This window comes from Nematolebias whitei, chromosome 18, assembly GCF_014905685.2.
Source record: "Nematolebias whitei isolate Nwh7 chromosome 18, NemWhi1, whole genome shotgun sequence".
Taxonomy (NCBI): domain Eukaryota; kingdom Metazoa; phylum Chordata; class Actinopteri; order Cyprinodontiformes; family Rivulidae; genus Nematolebias; species Nematolebias whitei.
In genome coordinates this window covers 33,601,755-33,615,176 of record NC_056515.1, presented here as the reverse complement: position 1 = coordinate 33,615,176, position 13,422 = coordinate 33,601,755, and the positions used below count along the sequence as shown (strand labels likewise).

Below are 13,422 nucleotides of genomic sequence, written 5' to 3'. Positions count from 1 at the left end.
TGCTGCGCTCCGACAGTTCAACTCATCCGAGCCATCGATGCAGTGAGAGCGGCCGTCGCAAACTTGGTTTCTGGGGACGCAGCTCCGGCGATCTTTGCAGCGGAAGTCGGCTTTAAGAGCAACATCAGATTTACACATTAAACAGGTTTTACTATATTAGCTAGCCCTTACTTTAAGAGGAAGTACATTTTAAACACTCAAAGATGCAATGATAAAATCTTCCAGTCATTAAATTTCTGTTTTGTTGATTAGGCTTTAAGCAGTGTGCCTCCACTGACTAGTGAAGTTGCAGTTTTGCATCCAGATCCATTTTGATTCAATATTCGATTTGATCGTCAGATTAGAGTTTATCATGTGCGTTTGTCTTTGTTTTTAAAGAAATTAAAATTGCAGATATATGTTGCGAGTTGACAAACTAACCCACTGAACTAATCCAGAGGGGGAAAAAAAATATTTCAAAGATTGAGTTTACTAGAACAGAATAAAAAAAATAAATAAAGCCTCAAAAACTACAGCCCATTATGTCAGTATGGATATTTGCACCTTTATATAAATTATAACATAACTTGCAACAATAACCTCCCACAGACCACTTACTTCGAGATGGACACCTTCTGACACATTTCTCATCAAATCCATCAGGACAGTCTCTCCTTCCATCACACATCTGGGTTGGTTTGATGCAAACGGAGGAAGCAGGACACAGAACTGAGGGGCTGGTGCACGGTGGGGTGGTGGGAGGTGGAGTCGTTTCTTCAGTAGGAACAGGAGACTCGTTTTTATTTTCAACAACACTGCTGGTTCTACTCTCTGGGACGTCTAGAAACGCAACATGAAGCAGAAAGGGTCACATCAAGTGCAACAAAATGTGATTAACTTAATGTTCTACAGCAAGAAATACTCACCGCATCCTTGCTCATCTGATCCGTCCTGACAGTCTCGCTCGCCGTCACACAGGTGGCTCAGTGGGAAACAGGCTGTCCCGTCTTGACAAAGTTTGGAGCCAAAACGACATTTCAGGACTTGAGCTGACGTAGTTTCAGGAGGTGCTGCGCTCCGACAGTTCAACTCATCCGAGCCATCGATGCAGTGAGAGCGGCCGTCGCACACTTGGCTCTTCGGGATGCAGCGCAGACGGTCCTTACAGCGGAAGTCATCTGCAGACAGTGAAACATTTTTACAGATCATAAATACCACAACATGTTCACTGCACTGTTGGGGAAGCTGCACCAGCATGAGTGGTTTTAATCTTATAAGACAAATATACAAATCTTAATATGCAGTTTTAACCTTTGATAATGAATTTATAGTTTAATGTACGCCGTTAAAACCCACTTACTCTGAGAGAGACATTTCTTCACACATTTCTCATCTGATGCATCAGGACAGTCTTTCCTTCCATCACACATCTGTGTCGACTCGATGCAAATGGAGGAACCTGGACACAGAAATGAGGGGCTGGTGCATGGTGGGGTGGTTGTGGTCATCGCTGCAGGTTCTAGGAATATAATGCATACCCCAAAATGGTCAAAAACTGCTGCACAATAAGTCGTTTTGAAAATTCACACCGAGCGCAAAAATAATGCAAAGCAAAAAAAAATTATAAAATGCTAAAACTGTTTTGGCAATTAAATTGAGTGCAACTCTTTGCAAAGGACTGCAATCTATTGCAATTAATGGCAATATTCTATAATTCGCAATTGCATTTTTTTTTTAATGTTGTGCAGCCATCATCAAAATCTGGTAAATCTCAGCCCACTGAAGCGTAAGGCTTTCAAAATTTTTTTTTCAATATTAAACAACCATTTACCGCTTTGTGAGAAGTTGTTCCCACATCCTTCTTCATCCGATCCATCCTGACAGTCTCTCTCTCCATCACAGACATGACTCAACGGGACACACGCCGCCCCGTCTCGACACAATCTTGAGCCAAATCGACATTTCACGTTTCTCTGAGGAGCATTCGGACAATCCACTTCATCCGAGCCGTCGTGGCAGTGAGACACACCGTCGCAAACTAAACTCTTTGGGACACAGTTACGGTGATCTTTGCAGTGAAAATCAGCTGGGGGAGAAAATGGTGGGTAAAGTCAGTTTAATAAAGGAAAAACAGATTGAGGCTGGAAAAGGATTTTAAGACTTACTTTTTGAGGGACAACTTTTCAGACAGCTCTTTTCATCAAATCCATCAGGACAGTCTTTGATTTCATTACAAAACTGGCTTGGAGAAATGCAAATTTGTGCAGAAGGGCAGAGGACAGAGGGGCTGTGGCAGGCTGCTTGAGCCTTTACCGAAGATTTGTTGGCAGAAGAATCATTTGTAGATCTCGTCATTTCTTTAAAAACAGGAACAGTTTGTAAAGTTAAACATGTCTCAACTTCTGAATCATTTGGTGAAAGAATAAAAAAAACTCACCACATCCCGCTTCATCAGATCCATCCTTACAGTCTTTCTCGCCGTCACACACATGACTGTATAACACGCACTCCGTGCCATCTTCACACAGCATTGAGCCGCTGCGGCATTTAAGGACGTTCGCCCGAGTTACAGGAGCAGCTGCCGTGGGACAGCCCACTTCATCAGAACCGTCATGGCAGTGAGAGCGGCCATCACAGACGAGGCTTCTGGGAATGCAGCTCCTCCTGTCCTTGCACTTAAATTCTGTTGAAAGAAACATTTGTCAGTGGTGAAATCGCACATTAGATTGGGTTGTTAATTATAATTTTACCTTTAGATGAACATGTGGCGACACAAAACTCTTCATCGTCTCCTTCTGGGCAGTGTCTCTTCCCGTCACAGACCTGGACTTGAGGGATGCAGATCGAGGATTGCCGGCACAGCATGGACGGAGCATTGCAGTCTGGAGCATCAGGTTCTAAATGGATTTAATAATGAAATTCTAATGTACTGCTTTATCCAACAAAGAGCGCTACTGCTGCAAATAAAAAAAAACAAAAAAAACTGACCGATTTGAACGTCCCCGAGAACGGGGATCACACCCAGCACGCGACCTTTTACAGTCACTGATTGAATTTTGCTCCCATCGCGCCGATCCCACAGAGTCATTACATCGTCGGAAATGGACAACAGGAAGGGCTCGAAGGCGGCTACGACCGAGCCGGAAATATTCCACCTTCTCCCAGCTTGGTGGCTCCTCTCCTTCAGCAAACTCAGTGTAGTCAAGCCTGGAAAACGGTAACGATTGATGTGAAGACATCGATTTAAACTGAAGCAAACTATGAGTCATAAAAAATTACCAACCTGCTCTTTTAGAGTTCCAGAGGAGACTGCTGGCCCTGAGGTCAAAGGCAACATTCCCACTGACACCTGCCATCTGCAGCAGCTCCTTAGCTTTGCCCTCCATCATGTTCATGCTGAAGATTCGCTCCTCCTCCAGCCAGAACATCCCGCCCCTCAGCCAGTCCAGGTAGAAGCTGTGGATCTCCTTCGTGGTGCGGTACAGCTGCTGCGGGTACTTTCTGCCAGTCACGGTGGTGCCAATGATCTTTTTGTCACAAGAGACCCAGTAAAGGTTTGAAGTCCTCTGGTCCACGTTTATTAGACAAACTGAAAGCAAAAAACAGGATCAACCACCACTTTAAATAGAAAATGTCTTAAAGCAATTTTTTTCCCCCAGAACTCAAAATGAAGTGCTACCTGGCAAAGGTGTTGGAATGAGCTCAACCTTGTTTTGAGTCGTACTGGTGCGCTGGAGGTGGCCCGTTCGATTAGCCCAGTACAGCCAGTCTCTGTACCAGTCCAGATCGAAGGACAGAATTCCCTCTTCTGTGGCAAAAATCTGCATTTCAGTCGACTCTCTGCCTCGAAACTCCAGCAGGTTGATCTTTGTTATGGTTGCATATAAAAACCGTGGATCTAGAAACGGTAAAATGTTTGAAGTTTTATTCCAAAACAAAGAAAAACTGTAATCAATCCCTAAAATGCACAATGTAATTTATTCAAAAAAAAAAAAAAAAAAAAAAAAAAAAAAAGGAAAAATGTACAGTTTTATATTGTTGTCCTCAAATTGAACATTTTAAACTGGATACCAAACATCACACGTCCGTTCACCTTTGAAACGGTTAAAGTGACTAAAAATCTGTCAACAGAAATGTCCAAGAGCTGTTGCGATGCTCCACCGGCCTGCTCGATTCAATATTCATAACTTTTCTTACATTTTTCCTTTTTTCTTTTGTTTAGCAGCAGATTTCAGCTTAAATGCAACTTAAGTGTCCAATTCTGCCATATTTACCTACGGACTACAACCAGTCTAATGAAGGTTTTTGTGACAAGCTTCCATGGTGATTTTGGCAGAATCAGCCAAATGTCCGTCTTACACTCAGCGCAGACCCACATTTTAGAAGACATTAAAAAAACTACAGGATTAAGCTCTTAATGTGTACCATTTATAAAATTTGTTATGTCCACAAGGGGGTGCTGTAGCATCTTCAGCACCCTTAGTTCCCACAGCCATGGTCAGATCATTCAGTTTAGATCAAATGGAGCCTGTTTTCTTTTCTAGGAAGTGAAGGTAATGTAAACATTATCAGATGCATTTTCAAAATAAAGGTCCATTAAACTCACATTCACATGTCCCATCAGGTAGAAGCACTTTGAAATACGGACAAGCACAGGTGAATCCAACATCGCTGCTTTTAGTCAGCTGGCAGAGGCGGCAAGGCATATTGGCACAAACAGAAGGACCTGATTCAATTGGAAAACAATGAGAACAAAAATTAGATCAATTCCCTCAGATTGTCAAAGTATTTAACAGCACTCCCATCAGTTTGTGAATTGATTTCATGCTCATTATCTCTGGGTCTACAGCAGAGACTCCAAATTCCAGAAAGACAAATTCTACATTTCTCAGTTTGTTGGGGACGGACCACACAAAGTACCTTTCGGTTGTTGGAGTTGATGGTAAACCGTCAGCAGCGGCAGATCCATTTTCCTGAGAAATTTCTTTCGACCCGGTTGGTTTTGTGGAACCTGCCACAGTCCTTTGTCGTCGACCCAGTAGAACATGCTTTCAAACGCAGCCAGGCTCAGAGCAGGCCTCCGGTTGAAGATTCCTGTGAAGGAGTGACGGCCCGTCCCGTCCACCCTCACAGTTTCTACAGACTGAAGAAGAATTCATGTTAAGGCATTAAACGAGGGGCTCAAATCTACTGAAGGTGCATGTTGATGAAATGCTTGCAGTAAACTACAAAACAAACATTTTATACTTGTGAAGGGACATTAATAAAAAAAAAAAAATCTGTCAATCCTGAAGGAATAATGAAACTGTAAATCTCGACTCCACACATTGAAAACCAGAATTGATTAAAAACACAATCTGAAGCTTTACAAGTTGAACAGAAACATTTTGTGATTAATCTCAGGAAATACATTTAATAGTTTAATTTAAGGTGCTCCTTTATAGTAATTGTGAAAAATGGGGGAATTTTTTTTTTTTTTTTTTAACACTTAAACTATAAAGAGTTGTGCAAATTATAGAGCATTGGACACAAATTGAATAGAGTTTGATGAGAAAATGCTGGATCAGAATGAATTTGGAGTGGCTGCGGTTTAATAAAACATGAAGTGGCTGTGGTGAAGAGGCAATGCAGCTGACTTGGGACCAGAAAGATGCAAGTTCAATTATGCACAATGCAAACATGCAACAACGATTTTGAGCTTAACATCTCGTGTGTCCGAGGACAAATTTTCTCATTGTATGAGAACATGACGATAACGATTGCAGACATATTGGAAGCAATTTTGACTTTGATGACTTAAACTGTATAAGACAAAAACAATTTAAGAGGAATCTTGGAAGAAATTGGTAGAAATTAAAAGTTAATTAATGGATTTATTAACCAGACCCAGGATAAAGCTATAGCTAAACGCAAACACTTAAGATTTAATATCAAGATAAAAAGATTGTGTTCCTACTTGGAGGTGACTAGACCAGACACACGGGGCAGGTCAAGGGTCTAATTATCCATTTTCAGTTGCAGGAGCTCAACGAAAGCCACAGCTGCCTTGATTTACTACCAAGTACGCAGCTCATTTATTAGTATTTGTATTCTGGACTTTTGCAAAAGCTTGATGAACTCTGAACTCACCACCTTGGCATTGCTGATCCAGTACAGCCTCCTGGCCGTTACATCAGCCGTGAGGCCGCGGGCCAACTGGGCAGTGAGGACCGTCAGAGTACTTCTGTCAGATCCGTCCATCCACGACTTTTCCAACGTCACTCTATCCCCCGGACCTTCGTTCATCCAGATCATCAAGCTAGAAGGCAGAAATAAAAATAAAAATAAACACTGATCCTGTCTGTCACTGTGAAATTTAACTTTATTGTAACAGCTAAATTTTAAAATTAAATTTCACAAAAAGGTTGAACGAACCTCTCAACAGGCAGAAGCACCAGTTCTGAAGGTCGGACATTTTTATTTAGCAGAGTTGTGTACTCTGTTCCATCAGCTGACTGCATGTAGATCGATTCAGTCTTCTGATTGGTCCAGAACAGGATTCCATTTAGCCAATCACAAGCTAGACCTTTGATTCCAGGTTCCCCTGATAAAAAAACCCAACAATGTTACAATAATTAACTTAATTTTTAAAACTGGAATTAAATTACAGGTTCAGCAATTCAAAATTAAACGTTCAAGCATGGACGTGCAAATAAAGAGTTAACTGACCTGAAAAGATTATCCAGCTGTGGTTTTCATTACTTTTGTGAATGTTGCCCCGCTTGTCAGCCCAGCAGAACCATCCTCTGGTAATGTCAAAGGTGAAGGCCACCGGATCGAACACTGAAGTCGTTGCAATATCAAACTGCTGAGATTTGACATTCAGCAGTCCCATTACGTTCCTCTGCACCATCAGCAACCGGGTTGCATTTCCTGGAAGATTCAAATATTTTTTTCCAATTTTAAATGGATTTTATTTTGAAATTTTGCCATCAAGTGCACGAAGGGTCTGAGAAGTTATAAAAAGTCACTCCCACATTTGAACAAACTTAAAAATCTGATTTGTGGTCAAAGGTTTTTCCTTTAATACCAAATTGCATCACAGTTTAAACATTGGGGACTAGCGGGACATGCTTGCACGAGGTTAAATATGTTTTGCGCTGAATTACATTCCTCCAGGTGTACAAATAAAAAAAGACTAGATTTTGTAAAAAGGCACAATTTTCAGTATAGCGATGTGTTACCCTTTACTCTTTGACATGAATGAGGTGAAGACAAAAGCAAGAAACTAAACATCAAATTCTCCCTTCAAACATGTCAACTCATTTAAAAAGTGCCCCTTTAAAGTACGCCACCCATCCAACAAGACTTGTGGGTGTAAAAATATATTTAAACTACTTTGATTTAAAAAGTGAATTTAATGTACCATCGGTTCAGATTAGGGATGCACGATATTGTTTTTTGGCCGATAACCGATACCAATATTACAGAGACTAAAAAGCTTTCTCTGTGGAATTAACACATTATTCTGAATGGTCTTTATCAGTTTGTCCTGATATTAAATACAGATGCCAAGAAAGGGGGCTGAAAATGATGCAACACTTCAACTTGGGTTTAATGTTAAATTTATTCATTACATTTACTCTAACACAATGACACTCAAACAGTCATCCGAAAACAGCACTAATAGATGGAATCTATATATAAAAACAGCACCTTTATATTTGCGAGTTACTTTGATATAACTGCCGATGTCCAATATTTAACTTTATCGCCAATATCGATACCACGCCGATAATATCGTGCATCAATAGTTCACATAACTTTGAAAAACCTCACCTGAAGCCTGACATTTGGACTTTTCTTTCAGTTTGAAATCCTCCTTGCAGTGGCAATAGTACGCGCCGATGGTGTTGGTGCAGTGTTGCGAACATGGAGGGAAAGGTGAAGCGCATTCATCCAAGTCTAGGAACAAACACATTTAGACTCCGAGGCATTCAGAGTACAGATGTCCTGCAAAACCTTTAATGTCCTTGGAGGAGATGAACCGTCAGCTCGCTCACCTTCACAGACCACGCCGTTAGGAGAGAGCTTGTATCCAACGGGACATGCACAGAGAGTCCCCCAGGGTTCATCAGTGCACACATGGCCACAGCCACCGTTGTTCCTGGAGCAGATACGACCTGCAAGGGGGGGTAATATACCGGATGTCAGTTTTTTACACTGAAGACATTCGTGTCATTTTGAAAGCGATCAGTCAGGGAAGTCTTACCGCAGGTTAGTGGCTCATCACTGCCATCAGAACAGTGAATCTCCCCGTCACACCTCGCTGCAGGCGATAGACACGTCCCGTCAGGACACCGGACACCACCTGCATCACACATGGCTGCAGAAAAAAGAATAACCCTCTATAAAACCGTTCAGGTTGGAGATTTATTCACTTTGGAACTGCGCACAAGTATCAGAACTAAACCCATAGTCTTCCTCACCGCAGTCCCCTTCGTCAGAGTTGTCCCCGCAGTCATCGCGTTTGTTGCAGCGCACCTCTTTAGATACACAAATGCCGTTTAGACACATCCATTCAGAATCCAGACAACCCTCAACGGTGGGACAGTTCTCTTCATCAGAACCAGTGGGACACTGAAATTTCCCATCGCAACGAGCCGACGTGTCAACGCAACCGACGGAGTCCAAACAAGCGAACTGACCAGGAGGACAGCCAGAACTTTGGAAGGCTGAAGGAAACAAAATGCTACGTCAACGCCCAGTAAACATTTACGGTTTCATTTTTACTTCTGCAACGGTGAGAGCCACAAACCGTCACAATCCATTTCATCAGATCCGTCCAGACAGTCTCCCTCTCCATCACATCGCCACGTGTCCAGAACGCAGCGTCCATCGTCACACTGCCACTGGCCCTCAGGACATCCCAACATGTGGCCTACAGAAATACACAAAGCGCAACATGAAATGGATTACACACAACTCATGGATTAAATCATATTGTGGACCAAAAGCAACTCGTCATTAAAATTTAACATTTGTAATGTAATATTTGTAATCAACTGGATGCAGTTCAAAAATACCTTCCAAGTTAAATCTAAATGTTTAATTTTTAGATAAAATAAGCTGCGGCTTACAAGATCCAATTTATTTAGACAAAACCATTATGTTTCGAGTCAAAAGATTTTTTAATACTGCCCATGAGTTTTGGATTAAGGTTATTTTACATCAGAACAGATGTTGCACATTTACATGTATCACAAAATATAGCGAGATGCTTTAATGTTGGTGTGAGATGAGGATGAACGTCACCTTCGAGTTCAAACTTAACATCTGTCAAATTCAGCTGAAGTGGAGCGTTACTGAGCTCGAGCTAAAATCCATTCAATGATTCCCACGATAACCTGATAAGTTTATTACCAAGCAAAGATGGTATGCAATGTGGAGCACTTAGGGTGTACATGGAGGATGACTCTCAGCTACTACCACACCAAGTTTTAGCCATAAATTGATAGAATTACTGTATATCCATTCACTAATGTTACTTTGCCCACACAAAAATGCTAATTATTGGCAGTCAGAAGCACCAATACTATACCATTAATTAGATACAAGGCTAATTAAAGTATTTATTGATCAATTATGTAATTGGTTAAGTGGCTTCAGATTTACAGTCAAACTGACAGTGTTTTCTGCTCCAAACAGCTAAATTAACATTTTAGGCTTAATTTAATTAAAGTACATGATATTTAAGTGTGATTGGACCAGAGTCTGTGCAAATATCCAGGGGATTTCCCAACAAAACAAAACAAAAACAAAAAAACAAACATCAGCTCTGGTGGAAAACATCTCAAAACTCACCAGATGTGACGAAAAGTGGACGTTAAAACATATAAAAAATTAACTCACCTGTGGAAATTCTTAGATTCAGCAGCAAACTGAGACAAATGAACGAGCGCAGGTCCATGCTGGCCCGCGCGCGACTCATCGCAACAAGCTGCTGCAGCTGAGAGGAAGCGCTTTAATCAGCTGCTGCACGTGCGCCTGCAATTAGGACCGACTTCCGGTTCAGGGCAAAAAACACGGAAAACATCAACTTCAAGGAAAAGTTCATTAATATTAAATGTAGAAAACAGGATGAATGCCATTAGGGAGCATTTTATCACATTTTAAACACATTTTCTGGCTGAATAATTTATATTTTCAGAATATATTTTAATCTAATTTGATGGGCTATATATATTAAGTTAAAACATCAATAGATTGATACTCTCTCGTTCATCTTTAACTAATATTTGGCACAATAAAAAGAAATCAAACAACAGGTTTTCTTTAATGAGAACACTTTATCCATTTTTTATTTCAGTGAAATGAATAAAAACCTCAAAGAAGTCACGTGTCTCAAAAATTAGCGTCAACGAGCAATTTGTTGCCATTAAGATGGAGCCCGTCAGCAACCTTCAGAGGAGCAATTATTATTGTTCACAAGTTTTTTACAGGTGCATTTGTTTTGTCTTTAGTTTATAGTCATTGTGGATTTACAAAATTTTTATGTTTTTACAAACTCCTGGGTTTTACCTGTATTGTTTTATTCTGCATTTTATTGTGTTGTGCAAATACTTATTTTTAAAAAGAAACATTTATGTTTATCTATCAATCTATGGGAATTTGATTAAGATTGTGGAGGTTGGAAGTTTTATAATTCTGACCTCTCCGGTTTTTGTCTTAAATATTCAAAGAAGAAAAAGAGATGGTTTATGTAATGATTAATTTTCCGATTGGGCTGGTCCCATTAATCACGCGCAGCGCAGCTCGTTTAATCTCGGACTAATTCTTATCAAAAGTTTCTGTAACATGCAGAAGAGCAATCAGAGCCTTGTCCACGTTTCACACTCATGTCACTTCAAAGACCGCTCGGTTTCGGTTCACTTCATCACTTTTATAGGTCCTTGAACGCACCCCGTGCGCAGGACGTGAGGCGCGTGATAACCCCGAGCATCAGCGCTTTCTGTGTGGAAGTGATCTGCACCATGAAGGTTCCGGAGCTGGAGTTTGTGTTTGTTCTGCTGCTGGGTTCGGTTCTGGGTCTCTCCGCGGATCAGGGCGGGATGTCCGGACGCTCCGGCGGCTTCAGGCGCACCTTGAGGCGGCAGCAGGTCAGGCTGCCCCTCTACATGATGCTGCTCTACCGGACCATGCGGATCGTGGACCGGACCAGAACCCAGCCAGCCAGGGGGGAGCGCATCCGAGGTCTCCACCACTCAGACTCCGTCATCAACCTTGTTGCTAAAGGTGAGCTAAATGTCTTCAATCCAGGTGATCATTCTGAATTTAAACATCATGTGATTATAACATTATGTTGGTTCTGTTAAAGTCCAAGATTGAATTTAAAAGAAAAAAAAAAAAAAGATTCCAAAAGTTTTATTTCGTGTTTCTTTCAGGCTTTGAGCAGATAGACCAGACGTGGTCCGTCACCTTTGACCTCTCCTCCATATCTGCTAGTGATAACATCCAACGTGCTGAGCTCCGGATCCGCCTGCCTGCCTTCACCACGTCCTCCAGTTTGGACATCTATCACTCCAACCAGGACCATTACGCTGAGAACAGGCTGCTCCTGGGGCGCCTCAGAGCCCACACCAGCTCAGTGGTCACATCCTCTTCCTGGAAGGTGTTCGACGTGACGAAGATGCTCCTCCGCTGGTTGCAGCAGGGATCAAGAAAGCGGACAGATGAGGCTAGAGTGAAGGAGACACAAGGCAGGATCCAGCAGCCCACCCATGACAGGGTAATGATGGTGGTCTTCTTGAAGCAGAGCCCCAGACATAAAAAAGCAACGTTGATTCGCACAGCACAGCACTCCAAGTACGTGGGCCGGGCGCAGGTGAAGCCCACCTCCAGGATGGGGAGAAGCAGAGAGAAGAGACACCAAGAGAAACAAGGCCGTCTCTGCGGGAGGGTGGACATGTGGGTGGACTTTAAGAAGCTCAACTGGAGCGACTGGATCGTCTATCCCAAACGGTTCAACGCGTATCGCTGTGAGGGAAGCTGTTCCACACCGGTGGATGAGACGTTCAGCCCCACCAACCATGCCTACCTGCAGGTGAGATTGACACATCCTATTTTAAACCTGTACATTGTAGTTTTGTGTTAATGCTTCTGTACTGCAGCTCCTCTGACACGTGGGTGTTCATCAAGGGCTCATTTTGGGCCCACTACTTTTTAATCTGTATGCATTGTCTTTTATGGTGGTTCCGTAGCTCAGAGGTGAGCGCCACAGTCCTGTGATCCTGAGGCTGCAAATCTGAGCCCAGGTTGCATCTGGACGGGCCTCCAGTGTACAATTGCCAAATCTTTTTGTGTGGGAAAGGGATTCCCCGAACAATAGATTAACCAAAAGAAAAAAGTTACGGGAGTCCCGTTTTTGGAAACGTATATCATCAAGGTAGAAGATAAAACGTGGTTAAATTTAAAGTCTATCGAACAATGTTCAGTCAGGTCATCTGGATGGTTTCTTTTTTCTTCCTCCATCCCAAGGACTTCATCAGTCTGAGGAAACACCAAACAAATTCTCCGCCTACTCCAAAGTGGAACAAAGCAGTTATGTTGGTGCTGCGATGGCCTCTGGGGCCATCTTAGCCTGAAGCCCTTCAGATGGAGAGCGAAACATCTCAGCACAAAAAAAAAAAGTCCAGATGACCTGACTGAACATTGTTGGATTTTATACCTGGATTATTGCGCCTGAACTTTTGGTGTTCAAACTTTTATCGGTCATTTATAACCAATAATCTACGTTAAGGACTGTCCTCCAACCACTGTGACGTTTTTCTCATTTCAGAGTCTGCTGACGTTTCACCACCTGGACAAGGTGCCGTGTCCATCCTGTGCGCCCACACGCCTGGCACCGCTTCCCATGTTGTACTTTGAGAAGGGGAAGGTGGTGGAGAGGCACCATGAGGACATGGTGGTAGAGGAGTGTGGCTGCCACTGAGGACAAAAATGAACGAATGCATCCTGGCACTTTACAGAAAAGAAGCGAGAGTTAAAACTCATTCTGGACATTTTACAAAAGGCCTCAAAAGGCATTTAGTGATGAATGAAGGACTGTTAAATTGCACAAATTGCTGTGCAAAAATAACCTTAATTTATTTTTATTATTATTATTTTAATGCACAAGGATTAACTAAGTTAATGTTCCTGAACTGACAAAACATCTACAGTAATTGATGCTGTGAGATGCTTGGGTCCCATCGACCCATTTGTATGTTTGCTTTAGATTTTAAAGCAATAAATGTTTTTATATCTTACATAAAGAGTCGAGACTTATTGTAAGACACTGTTTTAAGTTTTTTTTAAGCAACACTTCATTTCTCCAAAAGACAAGACACAATACTATGTTAAAGAGTTTGGGTTACTTGCAATGTGTCCTATTTCAGAGTATAATATTTCAAGGAAGGACACAGT

The 13,422-nt window shown here is 41.9% G+C and overlaps 2 protein-coding genes across 2 annotated transcripts; one reads left to right on the top strand and one right to left on the bottom strand.

Annotated features, from left to right (window-relative positions):
• Nucleotides 1–1,204: 1,204 nt before the first annotated feature.
• Nucleotides 1,205–2,592, bottom strand: LOC119424565 (LDL receptor repeat-containing protein egg-1-like). The gene is made up of 5 exons (XM_037692053.1): nucleotides 2,417–2,592; nucleotides 2,145–2,336; nucleotides 1,811–2,065; nucleotides 1,340–1,498; nucleotides 1,205–1,224 (listed from the first exon to the last, which is right to left on the bottom strand). Exons 1-5 carry the CDS (start codon nucleotides 2,508–2,510, stop codon nucleotides 1,205–1,207), a joined length of 720 nt encoding a protein of 239 aa, XP_037547981.1. The 5' UTR covers nucleotides 2,511–2,592.
• An 8,399-nt stretch (nucleotides 2,593–10,991) lies between these two features.
• LOC119424564 (nodal homolog 2-A-like) lies at nucleotides 10,992–12,949 on the top strand. The gene is made up of 3 exons (XM_037692052.1): nucleotides 10,992–11,253; nucleotides 11,403–12,061; nucleotides 12,797–12,949. Exons 1-3 carry the CDS (start codon nucleotides 10,992–10,994, stop codon nucleotides 12,947–12,949), a joined length of 1,074 nt encoding a protein of 357 aa, XP_037547980.1.
• Nucleotides 12,950–13,422: the final 473 nt, after the last annotated feature.

What these genes read in the sequence shown, in the direction of transcription:
- LOC119424564 (XM_037692052.1), top strand. Translation starts at nt 10,992, where the DNA reads ATGAAGGTTCCGGAGCTGGAGTTTGTGTTTGTTCTGCTGCTGGGTTCG. An exon ending in CATCAACCTTGTTGCTAAAG is followed by an intron (nt 11,254 to 11,402) that starts GTGAGCTAAATG and finishes TGTTTCTTTCAG; the next exon opens with GCTTTGAGCAGATAGACCAG. An exon ending in CCAACCATGCCTACCTGCAG is followed by an intron (nt 12,062 to 12,796) that starts GTGAGATTGACA and finishes TTCTCATTTCAG; the next exon opens with AGTCTGCTGACGTTTCACCA.
- LOC119424565 (XM_037692053.1), bottom strand. Translation starts at nt 2,510, where the DNA reads ATGCTGTGTGAAGATGGCACGGAGTGCGTGTTATACAGTCATGTGTGT. An exon ending in ATCTGATGAAGCGGGATGTG is followed by an intron (nt 2,337 to 2,416) that starts GTGAGTTTTTTT and finishes CTGTTTTTAAAG; the next exon opens with AAATGACGAGATCTACAAAT. An exon ending in GAAAAGTTGTCCCTCAAAAA is followed by an intron (nt 2,066 to 2,144) that starts GTAAGTCTTAAA and finishes TTTCTCCCCCAG; the next exon opens with CTGATTTTCACTGCAAAGAT.